Here is a 19,106-nt window from a genome sequence, read left to right on the forward strand (position 1 = left end):
AGAAACAACGAGTAGAGGCCACGACCGCATGCTGATTGAACGAGTGATGCTCACGCTCACTCGCAAAGTGGCAGTCGCAAACTTCTGACCGCGCCACAATGCGTCTTTCGTATCGCGCAGGAGTTCAACCTGAATGGTATGATCGATTGACCAAAATGCACCATAATAGGCAACATACAGTTTGGAAATTCGCTGACCAAACGCAAGAAACAGAGGATCAGATGGCGCTGGCAAACTTACCACAAACACGCACATCCGGATTGACCACATTTGATGTCAGTAAGGCTGCTATTCAGCTGCCACAGCGAAACGTCGTGGCCAACCTCCGTCTAGCAGACCAGTGAGGCTCAAGATCTTAAACGTCACCTCTACCACAACAGCTACATCGCTATGGCTACACTGCCTTCCGCCGCTTTCGCGGCTTCGGCGCCTCCTCCTCTGACGCGGCCGTCGCGCTTCTCGACGCGCGCTTCGCCGGCGCCTTGCGAGTTCTACGCTTCGGGCCCTCTGCCTCTCCATTCTGTGTCTCAGCCCCCCCGCCCTCGCCCTCGCCCTCCTTCTCCTTCTGTTTGCCTCTACCTCTACCCTTGTCCTTGTCTTTTTTCCCCACTCCCTTCGGATCCTCCTCGTCGACGCCCGCCAGCATCTCGCCCCATCCCTGCGGCGTCTGCCCGGCGGCCCGTGCCTCGGCCTCCCGGAACTCCTTTATAACGCTCAGCAGCCGCTTGCTCACGTTGGCCGTTGTACGACGGCGCGGAGCCAGGCTGCCCGCTGCCGCGGAGTGGTCAAAGTACGGCAACAGCGTGCTCTGACGCGGGACGGCGCCGCGGCCGCGCGCAGCAATGCGCTGCACGATCGGCGTGAGCTCGTCGTCCACCTTGGAAATGCTCCAGCTCAGCTCCTCGTGCAGATACGTCCGGAGGGCCGAGAGGCGGGGGAAGCCCCAATGGAACGGCTCGTCGCTCTCGTCCGTCTGCGGGTGGAAGTAGGCGTCGCGGACGAGGGGATTGGGCCACTCCGCACCGAGGTGGAGGGTGCCTGTGAAGCGCTTCTTGAAGCTCCGTTTCCACTTGGTTTCGACCGTGACGTCGTCTTTGCCAATCTGCACGGACGTCCACCACTCCTTGAAGCGTAGTAGGCCGCCATCGCCGGGAAAGTTAGCAAGAAGCTCAAGTGCCATCACCGGCCCAATGCCGGGAAGGCCGATCGTGTAATCTGAGCCAAGAAGGTAGGCCAGCTCGATCAGACGATGGCGAGGGAGGCTCAGCTCCCGCTCGATGTCGGTCGCCGCGTAGCACTCAGCGTATTTGGCGTCGTTGAAGATGTTTTTGAAGCAGGTGGACCCGCCGAAGAGGAACACGTCGGAGTCATCAGTGATGATCCCGTCAACCAGATTGAGCTCGGCAAGCTTGGCGCACTGTGCCTCAGCCTCCATCGGCGCTGTGATGTATGGGATGCCAAAGTGCCGCAGCAGCGTTTGGATCTGCACGACCATGCTCTGTGTGATTTCGTCTGAGTCACGCATTGCCGCTTTGGTCTGCTGGTTGAGAATACGTATCTCATCGTCGATTTCGGTGCGCACCGCTGCTAGGTCGCGATTTTGAATCTGCGCAAGGAATCGGGCATACTCGTCCTCCTCGGCCTCCATGTCGTCCGCGCCCATTTCACCGTCTGAGGCGTACTCGGACACATTCATGGACTCTCGACGGGACCCCTCGCCAGGCTGGGAATCTTCGACGGCGGAAGCAAGCGCGGACAGCGAGTTGCCCATTGAGCCTTTCCGCAACACAGGGCTTGGTGACCGGGACCAGTCAATTTCGTCGTCACCCTCTTCATCCGTGTCTTCATCATGGGCATTGTGACGCAGTCGGCTGGGAGCAGGAAGAGAGTTCTGTTGAGTTGACTCTCTCTCGCTAGGGGTGACGGTACCCAAAATGTGGGGAGTGGTGGCGCGGGTTGGCGCGGTGGAAACCTGCTCGAGCTCATCCTCGGAGTCAGATACCGGCACGAATGCAGGCTCCGCTGGTGGAGGCGAGGGAGAAGGAGCTCCTCTCAGCGGATCGGTGAGTTGTGGTGGAGGTGACGGAGAGGGAGCGCCCCTGAGCAGAGGCGGAGGAGAGGGCGCGGTGCGGAGTGGGGGAGAAGGGGACGGTGCAGTTCTGCGAGGGGAGGGCGATCGCGGGGCGGGTGGGAGCTCAGCTGCTGGCGGAGGTTGGCCGACGCCTGTCGCTAACCGCCTTGGTTCAGCCACCAACCGAGATGGCTCCGGATGGCGTGCCCCCTGCGGCTCCCGTGCCGGTCGAGGAACAGGCGCCGTTGTGAGCGCGGAGGCTTGGGGTGCTGTTTGCGCACTGAACGCCGTCGCAGCCTGGTGAGTGGACGAGGGTCTGTTTGGCTCAATTGCGGCTGTGAACGGCCGCCCAGCCGTTGGCGCCGAAGAGGACGGTCGAGCAATAGGCGCTTGCGTACGAGCCGCGGCCACTTTGGCCGCCAGCGAGCTAGTCGGCGCAGCTGGACGAGTATCTGGTGGCTCGACAAGTTCGAGCTCATCCTCGTCGCTCTCCTCGACAACTGCCGGGGCTGCTGTGGGATTAGGCGAGCCCTCGTTCTCCTCGTCGCTGCTGATCTCGATCGTCTCGTGCACAGAGTTGGCGCGGGATACGCCAACCGAGGGGACGAGGGACACCTCCTCGAACTCGTCATCGTCGCTACTTGGCGCCACAACCGGTGGGGGACTTGACGGTGCGCGGCGGGACGACGCAAGCGCACGCGCTAGCTCCACATCCGGCTCGTCCTCCTCGCTGCCCAGCTCCTCCTGTTGCAGAGCGAGAGCAAGCGCCTCATCGTGCGCGGTCGGTATGATGTCCTCGTCGATGTCAAAAAGCGGCGCAGCATTCTTGTTCCGCCGAGTAGGCGGCAGGTCGTCCTTCTCCTTCCTAGGAGCGGGCGCGTAACGCCGCCTGATTGCTTCCAGGACCTCGCGGCGGCGATGGTCGCGCAAGTCTTTGGCGACTTCCTCCTGAGGCTTGACCTCCTCGATGCTCGAGTCTGAAACGCTGTCCTCCTCCTTCATGACTCGGCGCTCGGCAGCGAGGCGCATTCTCCGGTCGTTCTCCGTCTCCGGCTCGAGCTCGATTGGCTTGTCCTTTGTCCCGTCTCGGATTCCCAGAGCCCAACCTCCGCCTTCGTCCTGACTTCGCTTCACGAGTACATACTCACGACTGCGCTCGCTCGCGACTCGCACAGGAATAGTGAGATGCGCCTTGCCCACGCTGTCGGTCACTGTCAGCAGTTGCTGGGTGAGCGCGTTGCGTTGAGAGAGATGCTTGATCTGCGCCTTTGAGAAGTCGAGGGCAGTCGGCGCGTTCTTCAACATGGCGGTCAGGCGAGCGTGACTCTGCTGCCTGCTGCGTACGCGAAGATCACCGATAATCTCGTACTGCACCTCGGTGGGAAGCGCGCGAAACTCGGGACTTTCAACGTCAATGTCAGTGGGGCCTACATCCTCGATGAAATGCTTCAGCTCTTCCTCTGTCGCTAAACGGGCGTCTGGTCGGTCGTCAGTCGAGTATGCCGGCATGCTCGCTTCTGGCAGTTCGTATCGGTCTCTCTTGTACTTCTTCTTTGGCGGCTCGCTGACACTTGCGGCAGAGTTCTCGGCCGTCACTGGGCGAGGGGCGGGCCGGCCCTCCAGCTCATCGAGATATACTGCGTTTTCTGGGATCGCTTCGCTTTCCTCAAACGTGCCCGCTGCTCGCGCAGCTATCCGCGCAGCTCTTCGATCTTCTGCCCTGTCGTCAGTCGTCCATCTCTCTTTGGTTGCTCACTCTTGGGCCAGCGTTACGGCCGCGCGCCGCATCTGCGCATGCAGCAGCTTCTCCGCCATTCTTGCGTGGCTCTGTGCTGCACCAAGCTTGCGCCGCTTACGCTCCGCCTGAATTTAAGCCATCATCCTTGCGTCCGCAACAACGCACAATCGTGGCTCGCTTCAGCGCCGGCGCGCCGCCGTCGAACACAAACACCGGCTTGATGCCATGGAACAGCAGCCTGTTTATACGCCGTAGGAAGCCTGACGTCAGCCCAGCCACGCAAACACACACCCAGTACGTGTGCGTTCACGAGTACGCGCCCGTCCTTGTCGCGCATCGTTGATTGAAACTGCATCAGCTCGGAAGGAAGGGGTGCATACTTGGTAGAGCCAGATGCTCGAGTCGATGGCGAGGCGCTTGCCCTCCAGACTCTCGATCTGGACGGGGCGCGCCACGGGGTTGAGCAGCGACCACAGGCCTTTGACGCCCATGGTGCTGTCTGAGAGAGCGCTGGGAGTCGAGTGCTGCGAGTGCGAGTGCTAGAACGCGAGGTGGAGAATGTCAGGTGGAGGTGTACAGTCAGCCCGGAGATTCGCCACTATCCACCCGTTGCGTCATAGACACTCGCTGTGGGCGGCTTGCCCCCGATCAGCCGTCACAGCGCCGGTCAACCTCCACACCTCCACCCCAGATTTCTGTCGACGCAACAACTCTATGCTCAGAGCCGCACGCACCATGTCCAAGTCGTTCGTCTTCGTCACTGGCAACGCCAACAAGCTCAAGGAGGTCAAGGCCATTCTGGCGGCCGGCGGCAGCGGGATCGAGGTCACCAACCAGGCCGTTGACGGTGAGTGGCACAGCATCAGTCGTGTTTAGTTGCTCACGCCAGTTCCCGAGCTGCAGGGCACGACGCAGGAGATCGCCAATGCCAAGGCTGCCACGGCGTGCAAGATTCTCGGCGCACCATGCGTGACTGAGGACACAGCGCTGTGCTTCGAGGCGATGGGCGGGCTGCCGGGGCCATACATCAAGGACTTCCTCGGCACCCTGGGGCATGACGGTGGGTGCGGGTGGGGAGGAGGGGCGAAAGAGAGAACGAAATCCAAGCGGCAATTGCTCTCACAATTTGCTTATTTTCTCTAGGGGCTTTCTACTTCCACTTGCGGCGAGCGTTTCCCCGCTCCGGCGCCTCTAAGCTCAGCTCGCTAACACTTCAGGCCTTAACAAAATGCTCGCCGGCTTCGGCAACACGGCCGCATACGCGCTCTGCACCTTCGCGTACTGCGAGCCCGGGTCCGAGCCCATCCTCTTCGAGGGCCGTACGGACGGCCACATTGTCCCTGCACGCGGACCGACCAACTTTGGCTGGGACCCAATCTTCGAGCCACTCGAGGGCGAGGGCCGGACATACGCCGAGATGGACGGAGCAGCCAAAAACGCCATCTCGCACCGCTACCGCGCTCTCGAGAAGCTCAAGGCCTACCTAGACAAGTAAACAACCATGCATTATCAAGATCTATTAGGGTGTCTATACATGCGCCCTACTCGATGGTGTATCCCTCGTCCTCGACACACTCCATGCACTCTTCTTTCTCGACGATGCCGTGGGCCACGAGGCTCGCGTAGAACGCCTTGCGTGCCGTAGGGTAGATGAACGCGCGCGCCATGAAGACGAGCTGCCGTCAGCCCCGTCAGCGTGACACTCACCTTTTCCTTATCCTCAACGATATCCGCGAGACGGTGTCTCGCGTCCGCGCTGCTCTCACCCACCCACCGCTCCCACAGCGCGAGTTTCTCGCGGTCGAGCGCGTACGCCGCGAGGTATCGGATCATGTTGGCGACGGGCCGCTCCGTCGCGAGGACATCGTCGAGCGACCCCGGCTCGTCCACTTCCTCCTCGACTTCCTTCGGCTCAGGCTCAGGCGGCAGCAACGCACGCAGGCGCACCCACTCGCGCCGCCGCACCCAGCCCCACCAGTTCAAGCGGCCGGGGTGCGGCGCCCATTGCGTCGTGTGGAACCACAGGTTGTACCGCCACCCCTGCTGGTCCGTGTCGAGGCGCATGTTCGCCATCCATGGCGTAAGCCACGCCCACGCCGGCGAGGGGGTCTGGTATGTCGCGAGCGTGTATCCCGACTTGATGCTTTTGCGCTTGATGCTGCGGCCATTCTTGACCTGATGCGGCTCGGCACTGTCATCGCCGTCGTCTCTCTGGGCGCCTCCGGCCCTTGCTGCCCCCGTGATGACGGGCGTGTCGGAGGCAGCGGGGCGCGCCAGCACAAAGTCACCCTCGGGCGAGGTGAGAGGGAGCGTGAATGGTGTTGGGTCGGCAGGGAGGAGCGAGTTGGAAGAGTACCATGTCTTGCCGAAGATGCTGATGCCGCGCTGGTTCTCGTACATGACTAGAGTCAGCCATGCAGAAGGCGGCGGGTTGCGATGGACCATTTGTCGCAAACTCACTCTCCCATGCATAGTGGGCCTTGGTCACTTTTGGGAGCGGAGGCAGCTCAGCTTCGCTGTGCAGCACGCGGCCGCCGACCTCGAGCTCGATGTGTCTAGAAGCTCTTTCGCACGCTTCGGCGTCGCGTGCGATCTTGGCGGCAACCTCTTCAGGGTTGTAGGAGTCGCTCGAGTGTGATCGGAAGAGGGCGGGGCGGTGCCGGCGTCTCTTGGAAAGACTGGCATGTATTGCGGCGGTCTGCGCATCATCCGGAGGAGAGATGACGGGCGGGGCGGGGAGGGGAGATGGGGAGCGCGAGCGGGAGGAGGAGTGGGGAGGCGAGCTCAAGCCTTGGCTTGGCCCCGCTTCGGCTGCAGCTCTGGACTTGGGATCGGGGACATGGGACTCTGGCCTGGCCCCGGACTCGGAGCTAGAAAGCGCCGACGGAGAGGCTGATTCGCTTGACGGGCCCCCGCTCGAGCTGGTCAATGTCGGTGTCGTGTCGGGGGCCGCCATGGTGTGTTGTTGAAGGAGAGTTATTAGGTGGCGGGGATGAAATGATAGGCGGACACATGACGTCAAGCCCTGTTGGGTATTACCATTCAGTCAGTCGTGCATCACAGTCGTATGCATCGCCATCTCCCCATCGTCCATCCCGCGTTGCTCTGCTCATCACTCCATCAACCATCAACGCCACTCTACACCCCTCGACAGTTGGGCTTGGGACAGCGCCATGGCCACGTCAGCGCGCCCCCTCGCGGTTCCGGCCAAGCCGAGCAAGTCGAGTCAACACCTGCACCCATCCTACGGCTCGCCGCATTTGCCACCGCCCACTCCCTCCTACCACTCAAACTCGTCCCTCGGCAGCCACCAGGAAATGGACACGCTCGAGCTCTCCCCCGGCGTTGGGCTGGGGCCCTTTGTGCTCGGCGATACCCTGTGGCACGTCCTCGACCTCCTGCGGAGCCGGAAGACGGAGGTGCCCAAGATCGACGTGTCATGGGATCCAGACGTACGGCACGCTCATTGACGCGTTGCTGACCTCAGAATGCTCCACGCACCTCTGTGACAGTACATGCGGGCGCGCTTGCCCTCCTCTTCCCATCGCCGGCGCAGCGACTCTCGCACATCGTAGTGACTGACTTGGGCGACGTCACGCTCACATACGAAGGGACGGTGTTGTCATCGCCTCCTCGCCCTCTGACTCGCGCCGGCGTCGCGTACGCCCTCGGACCAACGTTCAATGACGGCACGCCGCGGCTTGCGTACCCTGGCCTCGCGTTGGAATCGGCCGGTGGCGAACGCGACGACCGCGTCACAACTGTTAACATCATGCCACGTGATGGCGAGCAGCCTGTCGGCGAGGATGGGTTGCGAAAATGCTCCATCAAGGTGGGTCTTGTTCGTGGGTCTTGCTAGTTTCTGGTCTGCCCTCATGCTCGTCCTTTCCCCTATCACACCAACGACCTAACTGCCGGAACCAATGCCTACCTCCTTCAACTGTGCATGCTGACATCAGCCTGGACGTGGAGCAACCCTAACCTTCACCCACGATGTGACCATCACACTTGGCGAGACAACAGCGCAAGACGTGCTTCTCGACCTCGGCCCGCCGCTGCGCAAGTACTGGCGCGAAGACGAGCGCCTCGATCGAGTGTGGGGCCCGTCCCGCCGAGTGCCGCCAGGGCACGACGCGACCTCCCCTAGCGCCTGCTTCTGGAACTACCTGCAGTATGGGCTCGATCTGCTCGTGGTCGACGGCGTCGTAACCAAACTTATCGCATACTCTAACATCGTGAGCTCGCTGCGCCAGCTAGGCTGACATCAGCCTGGAACACCCATGTTCCAGCAGTATGCGCGCTGCCCTTGGGAAGTGGAGACGGGGTCCAAACCGCTTGATCTGACCGCACCACTATCTACGTTCCGGTCAGAATTGGGCTCGTCACCCCTTGCCGCACCCGTTGAAGGGGAAACACAGTCGGCGAGAAAGGGCAAGAAGGGGAAGGGCGGGGATCGAGCCAACAACACGTCGCCCGCCTCCGAGCCGGATGCTATGGTTCTTGATCGCTCTGTTGAGGGCGGGCTGGAGGGCGTCGTGGGTCTCAGCCGCTCACAGCTTATCGGGCTGGATGGACTAGTGCTGGAAGTCGACGAGGGGAGTGGAGGTATAGCCTCCGTTCAGGTCTTCAAGGCCACCAACTAGTATCAATGATCTCGGGATCAGAGTGTTCCAAGAGGAGGCGGATTTCGCCTGCCACCTCTACGCTGTTGTAACATATGCATGCATCTTGGAGCTTTACTTGCCTGACGAGAATGCTTTCTGCAGGTACATACTGCAGTTGCCGCCGCCATGAAGCAGACTCGGTGAATTGATGAAACGCCGGCATGGGATACACGTGGCCCGCGCCTTGTGACGGAAGCAAATGTCCGCTTCCACCCTGCCGGTTGCCGGTTGTTGACACACAATCCACTCTCTCTCAACTCCACTCATCCCTTACATCTCCATCTTCGCCTCGTCTTCACAAAACACGCGTCTATCTGCCTCAATCAACGCGCATTCCACTCTATCAACCTCGGAGACACTCTTTTCGCCATTAAACACGCGTTCCGACTTCCCCGCGCACTGCTAGCATGCCTAGAGGCCGTGGTCGCGCGCGCAAGGAGGCGACCCCGCCGCCAGAGGTAGGCGCGGGTTCATCGCCCTCTACATCCTCCCTCTCGTCTCCAGTCAAGTCACATACCGAGACCGATGCGGCAACGCCCGTAACAGCGATGGAGATGGACCCAGAGGTGCCGGCCGACGTCGACATGGCGCTGCAGATGGACGAGTCGATCGACCTCGCGGATATCGACTTGTCTGCGCTCGAGGGCCAGCTCGCTGAAGGAGCGCTAGAGTTGGACCCTTCTCAGCTAGATGCGTCGCAGCTTGACTCCGCCCAGCTCGGCGACGGGTTGACGGAGCACATGGGAAGCGACCTGGCCGACGTCGACTTGGCCGCGCTCGGCGACCTCGACAATGTTGACTTGACACAGATGCTAGGCGACCTCGATGAACAGGAGAAGGAGAAGGAGGCAGAGGGTGAGGTCGGCGACGAGACCATGGACGGCGATGCTGAGGACGCCGAGGACGAGGAGGCGGCCGAGGATGAAGTCGACGACGAGGAAGAAGAGGAGGAAGATGACGACGAAGAAGAAGACGAAGAAGAGGAGGAGGAGGAAGAGGAAGAAGAAGAGGAGGAGGAAGAAGAAGATGAGGAGGAAGACGAAGAGGACGACGACGATGCCGATGAGACAAAGTCGGCCGTCACAACATTGCCTCTCGGCGCAACATTCCGCTACCCTCCCGCACCAAAGGATATCAAACAGATCCCCGAGCGCGAGCGCAACTTTAAGATGGCGCGATTCCTTCCCTGCAGCATGGACGGGTGTGACTGTTCCGGCCTTGAGCCGCCATCAGGCAGCAATGTTGTGGTCGACACCGGCGAGGACGTGGAGATGGGCGACGGCGACGAGGAAGCGACGTCCACTTGGCGCACCGAGGAGGGATGGTGGAAGCTCTGCGGCGCATGTTCGCATGGCTGGGAGGAGTCGGGGCACGTCTTCGCTGCCGAAGTTAGCGACGCTGAGAGACGCCGCCGGGAAAAGGTCGCGGGACGCATCGAGGAGGTGCTTGAGGTCAGTTCCTCATCCCGACCGGACTGACATGCAGGATGAACATCTACTCACGACATTTCCAACACCACACATCGAAGCGACAGAATCGCTGAGGAGGCAACTTACCGAGTTTGTCAAGCAGCAGCCTGCTGGCAAGCACCCAGCCGGGAAGAATCCGATCTCGCGGTTAGGTGGCTTCGACGTGACGGAGAATGGCACGCCATTCAGCGAGGAGGGCGAGGACGGGCGTCCGAGAAAACGCATGCGTACCTCTGCGTCTGGCTCGAGATCACCCGAGAAGCCCGGCCGGGAAGGCTCGGCCAATGGCGAAGCAAACGGGCAAGGTGCAGGCAAGCAGCCGAGCCGATCGGGTAAGAAGAAGGGCGGCAAGGGGACGACAGCGCGGACCATCGGTTCTATATCTGGTCCGTCTGGCGGCGTCGAAGGCTCGGATGACGACGACGATACACCGCTTGCGGCGCGTAGGCCAGAATTGGACGACCGAGAACGACGGCGTCGCGCGGAGCTCAAGGAGAAGGAGCGACAGCGCGAGGACCAGGCGATCGCGCGCGCAGCAGGCGATGAGGGCGACGAAGAGAAAACCCACGTCGAGGTCAACATGTGGCGCAAGTGGGAGCTACCCATTCTTCCGCTACGTCCCGCAGCGCAGGAACAGAACAACAAAGAGATTCGCATGATGATCGCATCATCACGCGACTTGCCCGACGAGGTGCAGTGGGTCTTACTCGTTGGCGCCAAGAACCTCTTCATGAAGCAGCTGCCCAAGATGCCAAGAGAGTACATTGCTCGCTTGGTGCTTGACCCGAACCACATCACCCTTTCCATTGTCAAGTACGGCTACCGCGTTGTGGGCGGCATCTGCTACCGGCCATTCGAGCGGCAAGGCTTTGCGGAAATCGTGTTCTGCGCAGTTGACAGTTCGGAGCAGGTCAAAGGCTACGGCTCGCACGTCATGAACGCGCTCAAAGACCACGTGCGCAAGACGCACCCGACCATCGACACCTTTCTTACGTATGCGGACAACTACGCTGTTGGCTACTTCAAGAAGCAGGGGTTCAAGAAGGAGATTACTTACCCGCGCAAGCGCTGGGTAGGATATATCAAAGACTACGAGGGCGGCACGATCATGCAGTGTACAATGCTGCCCAAGATCACATATGCTGAGGTCAACCAGATGCTGGCGGACCAGAAGGCCGCTGTGGCAGCTAAGATCCGCCAACTTTCGCAAAGCCATGTCGTGCGCCCTGGTCTCAAGATCTTCATGGACACTAAGCCGGGGAGCATCACGCTTGCAAAAGAGGACATCCCCGGTCTCGCGGAGAGCGGGTGGAACCCGGACCTTGATGAAATGTGGGCCTTGCTCAAAGACGTTGCTAATCCCAGTCTGCGACAGCCAAAGCGCAATCCGCAGTTTGCGGTCATGCAGCAAATTCTAAACGACCTGCAGAACGACCCGAGCAGCTGGCCGTTTGTCAAGCCCGTCGACGCGGCCATGGTCGTAGACTACTACAACGTCATTCAGAATCCCATGGGTGCGTGAGAGGCGAAGCAGGGCTGACGTTAGACTTGAGCAAGATGGAGCACAAGCTCGAGAACAATCACTATGGCAGCATGGACGACTTTATCGCCGACGCGCGCCTCATCTTCGCCAACTGTCGGCAGTACAACGGCGAGAAGAACCAGTACGCCAACCTGGCCAACAAGCTCGAGCGGAGTCTGGACAGAATTCTCAAGAAGCGCATGGCGCAGTAGTGTGCACGTGTGTGTGGCTCGTGTCACGGCGCATGACACGTGGAGACCGTGAGGGCGCTGGGGCGACCTCGGCCCATTTCCGAGGCCATCGGCGCCGCCCCGAAGTTGTACTAGTACGTACGAGCAGAGTAGTGTAGCTGTAGCGATGCATGTGGCATCAGCGACTTTGCGCGGAGTCATGCTTGTCACGCTGGCACTTTGCCTGTTTGACTCGACGATCGAGCACGAGCGGTCGTGTGAGCTGGCCGTGGTATGATGTGACGTCATATGATGCGTCGTGACGACTTGTGGGGTGGCTGCGGACGACGATCACGATCGACTTGTGGCAGCACAGTTGGAGCATGGAGCTATCATGGCTACAGGTATGCATCCTCCTCTCTCAAAGTTTTGCCCGCTCTCTCCGCTTTGAGCAATAGGAAATAAATGCGCGCGCCATGGCCGGGGCAGTTGGATTAATCCTAAACCGGGCGGGCGGGCCTGTGAGGATCCTCCGCCCTCCGGCGGGGGCACGGTGAGGTTACAGAACAAGTCAATGCCACAGCAAGGTGTCGCGCCACAACCACACCCCGCCCGTCGACGTTGATACTTGTAACAAGTAGAATGCGGCATGCAGGGCGAGCAGGTGATCATCGCGGTACGCGCCCTGCCCTTTTCGTCGCGCGGCGCGGTCGGGATCTTGGCGACCCAAAGAAAGGCCGCGGGCTCCGCAAGCTTGGCGGGCGGGAGAACCGGAGCTCCATAGCGTCGAGTGAAGCATGAGTGGATAGATGGGGCGGTGCAGGCCCAGCCTGTTCTCGAACCATGGGTTCCTGAAGGTGAGTGATCAGCTTGATGCATTGGAGCAGAGCCAAAGAGTATTGGAGCAAAGTTTGTTCGGCGAGTAACCGCGTGCAACGGATTGGATTTGATGATGATGATATGACGTCTGGTGGAGCGCCGCGTGTTGCCTGCATGGAGAATCAAGCGTTGGAGAGCTGGAGAGTGAGACTGCAGAGCGGAAATTCTGAACGCCCTCGGGTCGACGCCCAGAGAATGGGAGTGAGCTTGCGTGAGAGACGGAGAGAGAATAGAGATGCCACAGCTCGCCACTCGGCATGGCCAAGAAGACCAAGGTCCCATGACCAGACCCCGCATAATCACCTCGTTTCTCTTAACAATCCACAACTGCCCCTCTACACCCCTCGTATCACTCGCAACACCCACTCATCCGATCCCCCGCCCCATCTCCGCACCTCTAGACACTACCACGAGTCGCGAGCGAGCCATCGCTTCAGCCCTCACTGGACTGATCCATCACCCCGGCGGCACATCACCCACCACCTCCACCGAAATAGATCCCGCTCCTCCTGCCGTCCACCACCCAGCCATCGCCGCCGCCGGACTCGATCGCATCTCCAACCCCCCCCATCCTCCTCTTCGCGTCTCGTCTCGATCCATCCTCGCGCTCACAAAAGCCGAGACACCTCCAACATCCTCTCCACCAACTCGTCGCATCAGCGCGGGCCGCAAGGCCGCACCCCTCATCTCTTCGCCGCTGCATCATCCGCATCGCACCGGCCAATCGCCCCCGGCGTGTACCTCAGCCCAACTGTCTCATCCAACCCCGACCCCCCGTCCTACTCCACCTAGCCCCTCCCAATCCGGCGCATGCACCCAAACACGAACCCTCCCTATACGATGGAGCAGCAGCGTGGCGCCCGCCCCCCCATGCCGCCACCAGGGCAGCCTGCACGCCCACCCCCCGCGCCAGCCCCGCAGTTCGTGCAGGGCGACTACGCGAGCCGCCTCGCCCCGTCTTACACGAGCAACTGGCAAGGCCAGCCGGGGTACAACCCACAGATGTTCATCCCTGGCGCAGGCTACGACGTGCAGGCGGCCGTAGCGGCCGCGCAGCACATGACGCCTGCGCGCCCGCCGCAGCCGACGCGCTCCGACCGCTTCGACACGGCTGCGATGCCGCCTCCCGCCGCTGCGGGCGGGTATCCGATGAACTTCCCGTGGCCGCGGCAGGATATGTCACCGACGCGTGCGAGAGACGCAAACGGGTCGCGGCCCACTACTGCCGAAGGGCCGCTCCTCTCCCCGGTACAGGTCAAAAGCGAGCGCGACGACGCGCCGCCCGAAGAGCCTGAGCAAAAAGTCGACCATCGCAAGCGTAAGCGGAACCGCACGATTCGGTCGTGCGTGCCCTGCCACAACCACAAACGCAAGTGCGACCGCAGGCGGCCATGCGGGCGCTGCACCGCCCTCGGCTTGACTGGCTCGTGTGTGTACGAAGTGGACGAGGCGCGTGATCCGTAAGTGTTACAGTGGCGGTGGCGCTGGACGAGAAGCCTCGGCTGCCCTGCAGCCAAGTCATCGTGCCGATTAGCTGACAGCAGAAATGACCCCGAGGTTATTGAGACGGACCGACTGCGCCGCCGGATCGCCGAGCTGGAGCAGGTCGTGCGCGAGCTCCGCCAGCGGCATCCGCCGCGCAATCAGACGCAGGCACAGCAGCAGGCGGCCAACGCCGCCAACGCCGGACCACCCACGGCCGACGACAAGCGCAAGGTCATCGTCGACCGATTCGCAAAGTTCAAGCTCGGCGAGGTGTCGGCCGGCACGAGCATGTCGTGGAACGCCAACACGCCGACGGCGTCGGATGCGTCGCCTGAGAGCAGCGTCAGCCTCAACCGCTCCCACTACGCCGAGCCGTACAACGCCGCATCGCTGCCCGGCGAAGACCTCGTCAGCGACAAGCAGGGCAGCAAGACGTTCCTCGGCGCGCCGGCCGGCAAGCTCATGTTCCGGCGCCTGCGCGAAGTCGTCTCCGGAAAGGGCAAGGACCACGCGGAGATCCCCGAGGATCTGGCGTTCACAGGCTGGTTCTCGACGCGCAAGACGTTCCCGTTCACGACGATTTGGAGCCACGACAACTTTATCGACGAGATCCTCGGCCTGCTGCCGTCGCCCGAGGACGCCGACCTGCTGCTCGAGGCGTTCGTTGACGAGATCGCTGTGCTCTTCGAGGCGTGGGTCCTACCCGATTTGTGCGCGAGCTTCCGACACTTCTTCACGCGCAGCAACGCCGAGAAGCGCGCCCATCCTCTGCAAGAGTTGTCGCTATTCATCATGATCTGCTCATTGGGCTGCATGATCCGCTCGAGCGCAAGTGAAATCTTCGGCGACGGCAAGCCATCTCCGCACAACACGGAGCGCCCGACAGGCGACAAGGACCTCACGACGTCCCGCCTCCAGAGCGAGCTATACCTCTCCGCCGCGTACCAGGCGCTGCGCTTGTGCTCATTCCTCTCCAGCCCGACCATGCACACCATCCAGGCCCAGATCCTCATCAACGTCTACCTCCTGCACAGCGAGCGCGCCGCCGACGCGTGGGCGCTTACCGGCTCGCTTGTCCGCCAAGTCATTGCGCTCGGGTACCACGTCGACCCCGCGCACCTGGACCCGCGCATTTCGCAAAAGGAGGCCGAGATCCGCCGCCGCGTCTTCTGGACTGTCGCCGGCCTCGACTGCCTTCTCTGCGTGTCCTTCGGCCGTCCGACCATCATCAACTACTACACATGCGCGATCCCGCAGGACATCGACGACGAGGTGTTGTCCGAGGAGCCTGGCAGTGCCGTGGCTCTCACGCCCCCGACTAACGCGCTCAACCCCAGCACGAGCGAGCAGACGTACCACGCTGCGTATTTCCAGATCTCGCTCCCGAGTCTCGAGCTGCTCAACCGTGTGTTCCACGTCTCGCCGCTCGTCGCGCGCGACACGTTCATGGGCTGGTTCAGCCCCACGATCGCAGACCATCCCGTACCCCCGCCCACGGTTGTCGGCAACACGTACGAGGACGCGATCCGCCTCGGCCGCGACATTTTCGACTGGTACACGCACGTGCCGGATGGCATGCGCTTCGACCCGGACGACCCGGACCTCGTCGACCTCAAGCAGCGCACGCGCATGCGCATCAACCAGACCCTCGCGCTGGTCGTCAAGACGTTCATCTTGGTGTATGTGATCTCGACGTTGAATGTGAGCTGTGCTGACTCCAGCCTCATCCTGCACCGGCCGTACCTCCGCGCCGACCCGAGCGCGTACCCTGAGTCATCGCAACTCTGCGGGCGCTCCGCTCACATCATTCTCGCAGCGTATTCGGCGATGGCACGTACAAAATCGAGCATCGTCTGGTCATGGTGGACCATGTCCTACCGCGCCTTCCACGCTGGCACGGTGTGCGCGTTCCTGGCCATCCGTGAACCCGGCACGCCGCTCGCCGAGCGCTGCCTCTCCGACCTCCGGGGCGCCATAACGATCTTTGACGACCGCAGCTCGAACTGGAACATCGCGCACCCGGTACAAGGCGACCTCTCGGCGGGCCTGCACCGCCTCGAGCGCCTCGCCACTGCGGCGACGCAGCAGCACTCGCCGCGCCCTGACGCACTCACCCCCGCCGCCCCCATCTTCCCCAACCTCGCCGTCGATCCCAGTGTGCCCGCGTTCCCCTCAGAGCTCACGCAAGCTTCCGAGCACGAGCTGGGCATCTTGGGCGTCGACGAGCGCGTCAGCCACCAGCAGCGCCGGCCGTCCGCGCCCTTCCTCCAGCCGTGGACGCTGACCCAGCCCGGCCCAGACGCCGGCATGACGAGCCCGTTCACGACCGAGCCGCTGGCGCTCCCGCAGGTGCGTTATGAGATTTTGACGAGCTGACGCCAGATCTGGGCTTCGATGTTCAACATCAAGATGGACCCCGAAATCGGCGACGACGTGCACGGCATGCAGCATATGATGCACCCGCAGGCCACCAATGCCGCGCAGTAGCGCGCGGGCTCTAAGTGCGTGCATGCACCCCCACATCATATCAGTCTCAATCTCAGTCTCATGAAACCATTTGTATGAAATGCACCGTCTTGTTCTAAGCCTCGTGGTAATGCTTGTGCATGTACTGTAGAGGACGGTTCCCACCCGAAACCGCCTCATTTTCACTCACCTCCTCACTCCTCACGTGACGCTTATCTGTTGCACCGCTCCCTGACTTCCCCTGATGCGCCATGTCTCGAAGCAACTGAACACGCTCCCATCCTCCATCTCCCATCTCTCATGGCCACAAAACTCGCAACAGCGCTCGACGCGCACAGGTCATACCTCCAGCAAGTCCGAGAACGGCAGCGCGCCTGCCGCGCGCAGGTCGCGCTGGCCACCGCCGCCCTCTCGCCCGAGCGCCGCACACACTCTCGCGCGCCGTCCACGACCTCCCCAAGCGCCCCAGGCCCCTCCACCGCCTCGGACGAAGCGAGCACAAGCGCCGCGCGCTCGCTCGCCAACGTCGCGAACTACGTCCCCCGCGAAGAAGCCGTCCGCAACGACTATGCGGCGTGGTACGCGTGCTCGGGCCAGTGGCCGAGCAACTACGTCCTCGGCGCCGCCGACGGCGAAATCTGCGACGAGTGCGCTCTCCCAGTCCTCAGTTCCCACCTGACGCCAGATTTCCCGCCCTCCGCCGTTTAATGGATCTCAAAGCGGCACACGTCGCGGCGGCCGCACACCCGCCCCTCGTCGCGCCCATCCCCACCCCCACCGCGTCCGCCATCCTCCCCACCCTCTCGCCACACAGGTTCGACGTCATCCTACTACACGACCCGCGCGCATGGGGCGGGACATGGGCCGAGGTCGCCGCCCTCCCGCTCCGCCACCTGTCGGCGGACCCAGCGTTCGTGTTCCTCTGGGTCGGCGCAGGCGACGGCGACGGGCTCGAGCGCGGCCGCGAGTGTCTCGCCAAATGGGGATTCCGGCGGGCTGAGGACATCGTGTGGGTCAAAACCAACAAGGCCGACGGCAACCCGGGCGGCGCGAGCACGGGGCTCTTCGCGAGCCAAAAGGAACACTGCCTCATGGGCATCCGCGGCACGGTGCGGCGCAGCACCGACGTCCACTTCGTCCACTGTAATGTGGACACGGACGTGATCGTCTGGGAGGGTGGGTAATGCGCCGGAGTGTCTGACCGCAGGCGACCCAGACGGCCCCCGCACCCCGCCATACCTATATACGCTAATCGAGAACTTTTGTCTCGGCGCCCGCCGCCTCGAGCTCTTCGGGGACGCCGCGCGCGCCCGCCCCGGCTGGGTCACGGCGCCGCTCGTGCCCGACTCTAGCCCCTCCGACCTACCCCCGCACGCAGAGCGCTTCGACACATCCACATACCCCCTCCACCTCCCACGCAAGAAGGAGGAGGGCAAACCCGTGGTCCCGTTCCACGCCGAGATCGAGCTGCTGCGTCCCAAGTCGCCGCAGCGGCGCGGGCGCAAGTCGGGCCCCGGCCCCGGTCCTGGCTCCCTTGGCCCCGGCCCCGGCCCCGGCCCCGGTCCCAACTCTGGCCCGGGAGCGTCGCCCGGCACCCACACGCCGCGCTTCGGCGCGGGCGTCATGCGCATGGGCGCGCTCACGCCGGCGCAGGCGCCTATGATGGGCGCTATGGGCGCTATGGGCGCTAACGCGTTCCCGGTGCATGTGCAGATGGGCATGCCGTTCAGTCCCATGGAGCAGATGGCGATGCTGCAGATGCAGATGGGGCAGATGGGCATGCCTGTGCAGATGCAGGGCATGCAGGTGCCGGGGATGGGGGGAATGGGGCAGATGGGGATGGGGCAGATGGGACAGATGGGGCAAATGGGCCAGATGGGCCAGATGGGCATGCAGGGCATGTCGCCCATGATGCTCGACGCCATGCAGCAGCAGCACATGCAGCAGCAGATGATGATGATGGGCGGGATGGGCGGGATGGGGATGGGAATGGGAATGGGGATGGGGATGGGCGGGGGCGGGGGCATGGGGGGAATGGGAGGCGTAGGCATGGGCATGCAAGTGCCCAACGCGCCGATGGGCATGGGCATGATGCCCGGCAGCATGGGCATGGGCATGGGCAGCCCGATGGGGGGCATGAGCCCGCAGCCCGCGGCGTCGCCGCTCGGGCCGTCGCCGCACCTCTCGGCGTCGCCGCACGTCCCGTCGCCCCATTTGTCGCCGCACGTCGGCACCAACACGCTCCCCGGATCGCCGGATCCGGGCGCGCACTCGCCCAGCCCGCCTGTTGACGAGTGGGGTAATCTCGTGGAGTATGGGTACGGCTTCCAGGGCCAGGGGACGCACGGCCACGGCGGAGGGTACGGGTACGGGTACTATGGGTATGGGCAGTAGATTGTATCGATGTCATGTACAAATGTGGTTGTCTTGAACCGGGCGTATCCTGCCCCAGCTTGTGATGCAACTCCGCGCAGTAAACGACGCCCGCTGATGCAGACTTACGAGGGGAATGGCATCATTCTTGCATCGTTATCACATCTTGTGGTCACTCGGTGCGGCCGAGACTGTGCCCTTATCGACATGGTCGTCTGTGGCAGCAGACAGTTTCACTTACGCCCTACCTCGGCCGTGTGGGACGGCGG

General features: G+C 62.5%; 8 protein-coding genes across 8 annotated transcripts; 5 read left to right on the top strand and 3 right to left on the bottom strand.

The window, feature by feature from the left end:
• Window positions 1-394: 394 nt before the first annotated feature.
• COLE_07759 (uncharacterized protein) lies at window positions 395-4,300 on the bottom strand (the record flags this gene model as incomplete). Its single annotated transcript, XM_018427122.2, has 5 exons — window positions 395-3,791; window positions 3,828-3,934; window positions 3,975-4,069; window positions 4,101-4,158; window positions 4,190-4,300. 5 exons carry the CDS (start codon window positions 4,298-4,300, stop codon window positions 395-397), a joined length of 3,768 nt encoding a protein of 1,255 aa, XP_018280482.1.
• Window positions 4,301-4,544: 244 nt separating this feature from the next.
• Window positions 4,545-5,304, top strand: COLE_07760 (uncharacterized protein; the record flags this gene model as incomplete). The annotated part of the gene is made up of 3 exons (XM_018422586.2): window positions 4,545-4,656; window positions 4,699-4,869; window positions 5,027-5,304. 3 exons carry the CDS (start codon window positions 4,545-4,547, stop codon window positions 5,302-5,304), a joined length of 561 nt encoding a protein of 186 aa, XP_018280481.1.
• A 46-nt stretch (window positions 5,305-5,350) lies between these two features.
• Window positions 5,351-6,765, bottom strand: COLE_07761 (uncharacterized protein; the record flags this gene model as incomplete). Its single annotated transcript, XM_018422585.2, has 3 exons — window positions 5,351-5,485; window positions 5,517-6,211; window positions 6,270-6,765. The coding sequence occupies 3 exons, from the start codon at window positions 6,763-6,765 to the stop codon at window positions 5,351-5,353; spliced, it is 1,326 nt and encodes a 441-aa protein (XP_018280480.1).
• A 217-nt stretch (window positions 6,766-6,982) lies between these two features.
• COLE_07762 (uncharacterized protein) lies at window positions 6,983-8,452 on the top strand (the record flags this gene model as incomplete). Its single annotated transcript, XM_018422584.2, has 4 exons — window positions 6,983-7,261; window positions 7,297-7,641; window positions 7,769-8,044; window positions 8,078-8,452. 4 exons carry the CDS (start codon window positions 6,983-6,985, stop codon window positions 8,450-8,452), a joined length of 1,275 nt encoding a protein of 424 aa, XP_018280479.1.
• Window positions 8,453-8,880: 428 nt separating this feature from the next.
• Window positions 8,881-11,676, top strand: COLE_07763 (uncharacterized protein; the record flags this gene model as incomplete). Its single annotated transcript, XM_018422583.2, has 4 exons — window positions 8,881-9,924; window positions 9,959-11,274; window positions 11,308-11,456; window positions 11,489-11,676. 4 exons carry the CDS (start codon window positions 8,881-8,883, stop codon window positions 11,674-11,676), a joined length of 2,697 nt encoding a protein of 898 aa, XP_018280478.1.
• A 529-nt stretch (window positions 11,677-12,205) lies between these two features.
• COLE_07764 (uncharacterized protein) lies at window positions 12,206-12,433 on the bottom strand (the record flags this gene model as incomplete). Its single annotated transcript, XM_065626576.1, has 1 exon — window positions 12,206-12,433. One exon carries the CDS (start codon window positions 12,431-12,433, stop codon window positions 12,206-12,208), a length of 228 nt encoding a protein of 75 aa, XP_065482139.1.
• An 890-nt stretch (window positions 12,434-13,323) lies between these two features.
• COLE_07765 (uncharacterized protein) lies at window positions 13,324-16,485 on the top strand (the record flags this gene model as incomplete). Its single annotated transcript, XM_018420755.2, has 4 exons — window positions 13,324-13,973; window positions 14,058-15,677; window positions 15,720-16,347; window positions 16,381-16,485. The coding sequence occupies 4 exons, from the start codon at window positions 13,324-13,326 to the stop codon at window positions 16,483-16,485; spliced, it is 3,003 nt and encodes a 1,000-aa protein (XP_018280476.1).
• A 279-nt stretch (window positions 16,486-16,764) lies between these two features.
• COLE_07766 (uncharacterized protein) lies at window positions 16,765-18,858 on the top strand (the record flags this gene model as incomplete). Its single annotated transcript, XM_018426509.2, has 3 exons — window positions 16,765-17,111; window positions 17,150-17,640; window positions 17,672-18,858. The coding sequence occupies 3 exons, from the start codon at window positions 16,765-16,767 to the stop codon at window positions 18,856-18,858; spliced, it is 2,025 nt and encodes a 674-aa protein (XP_018280475.1).
• Window positions 18,859-19,106: the final 248 nt, after the last annotated feature.

Source organism: Cutaneotrichosporon oleaginosum (assembly GCF_008065305.1).
Source record: "Cutaneotrichosporon oleaginosum strain ATCC 20508 chromosome Unknown ATCC20508_contig08, whole genome shotgun sequence".
NCBI classification, from domain to species: domain Eukaryota; kingdom Fungi; phylum Basidiomycota; class Tremellomycetes; order Trichosporonales; family Trichosporonaceae; genus Cutaneotrichosporon; species Cutaneotrichosporon oleaginosum.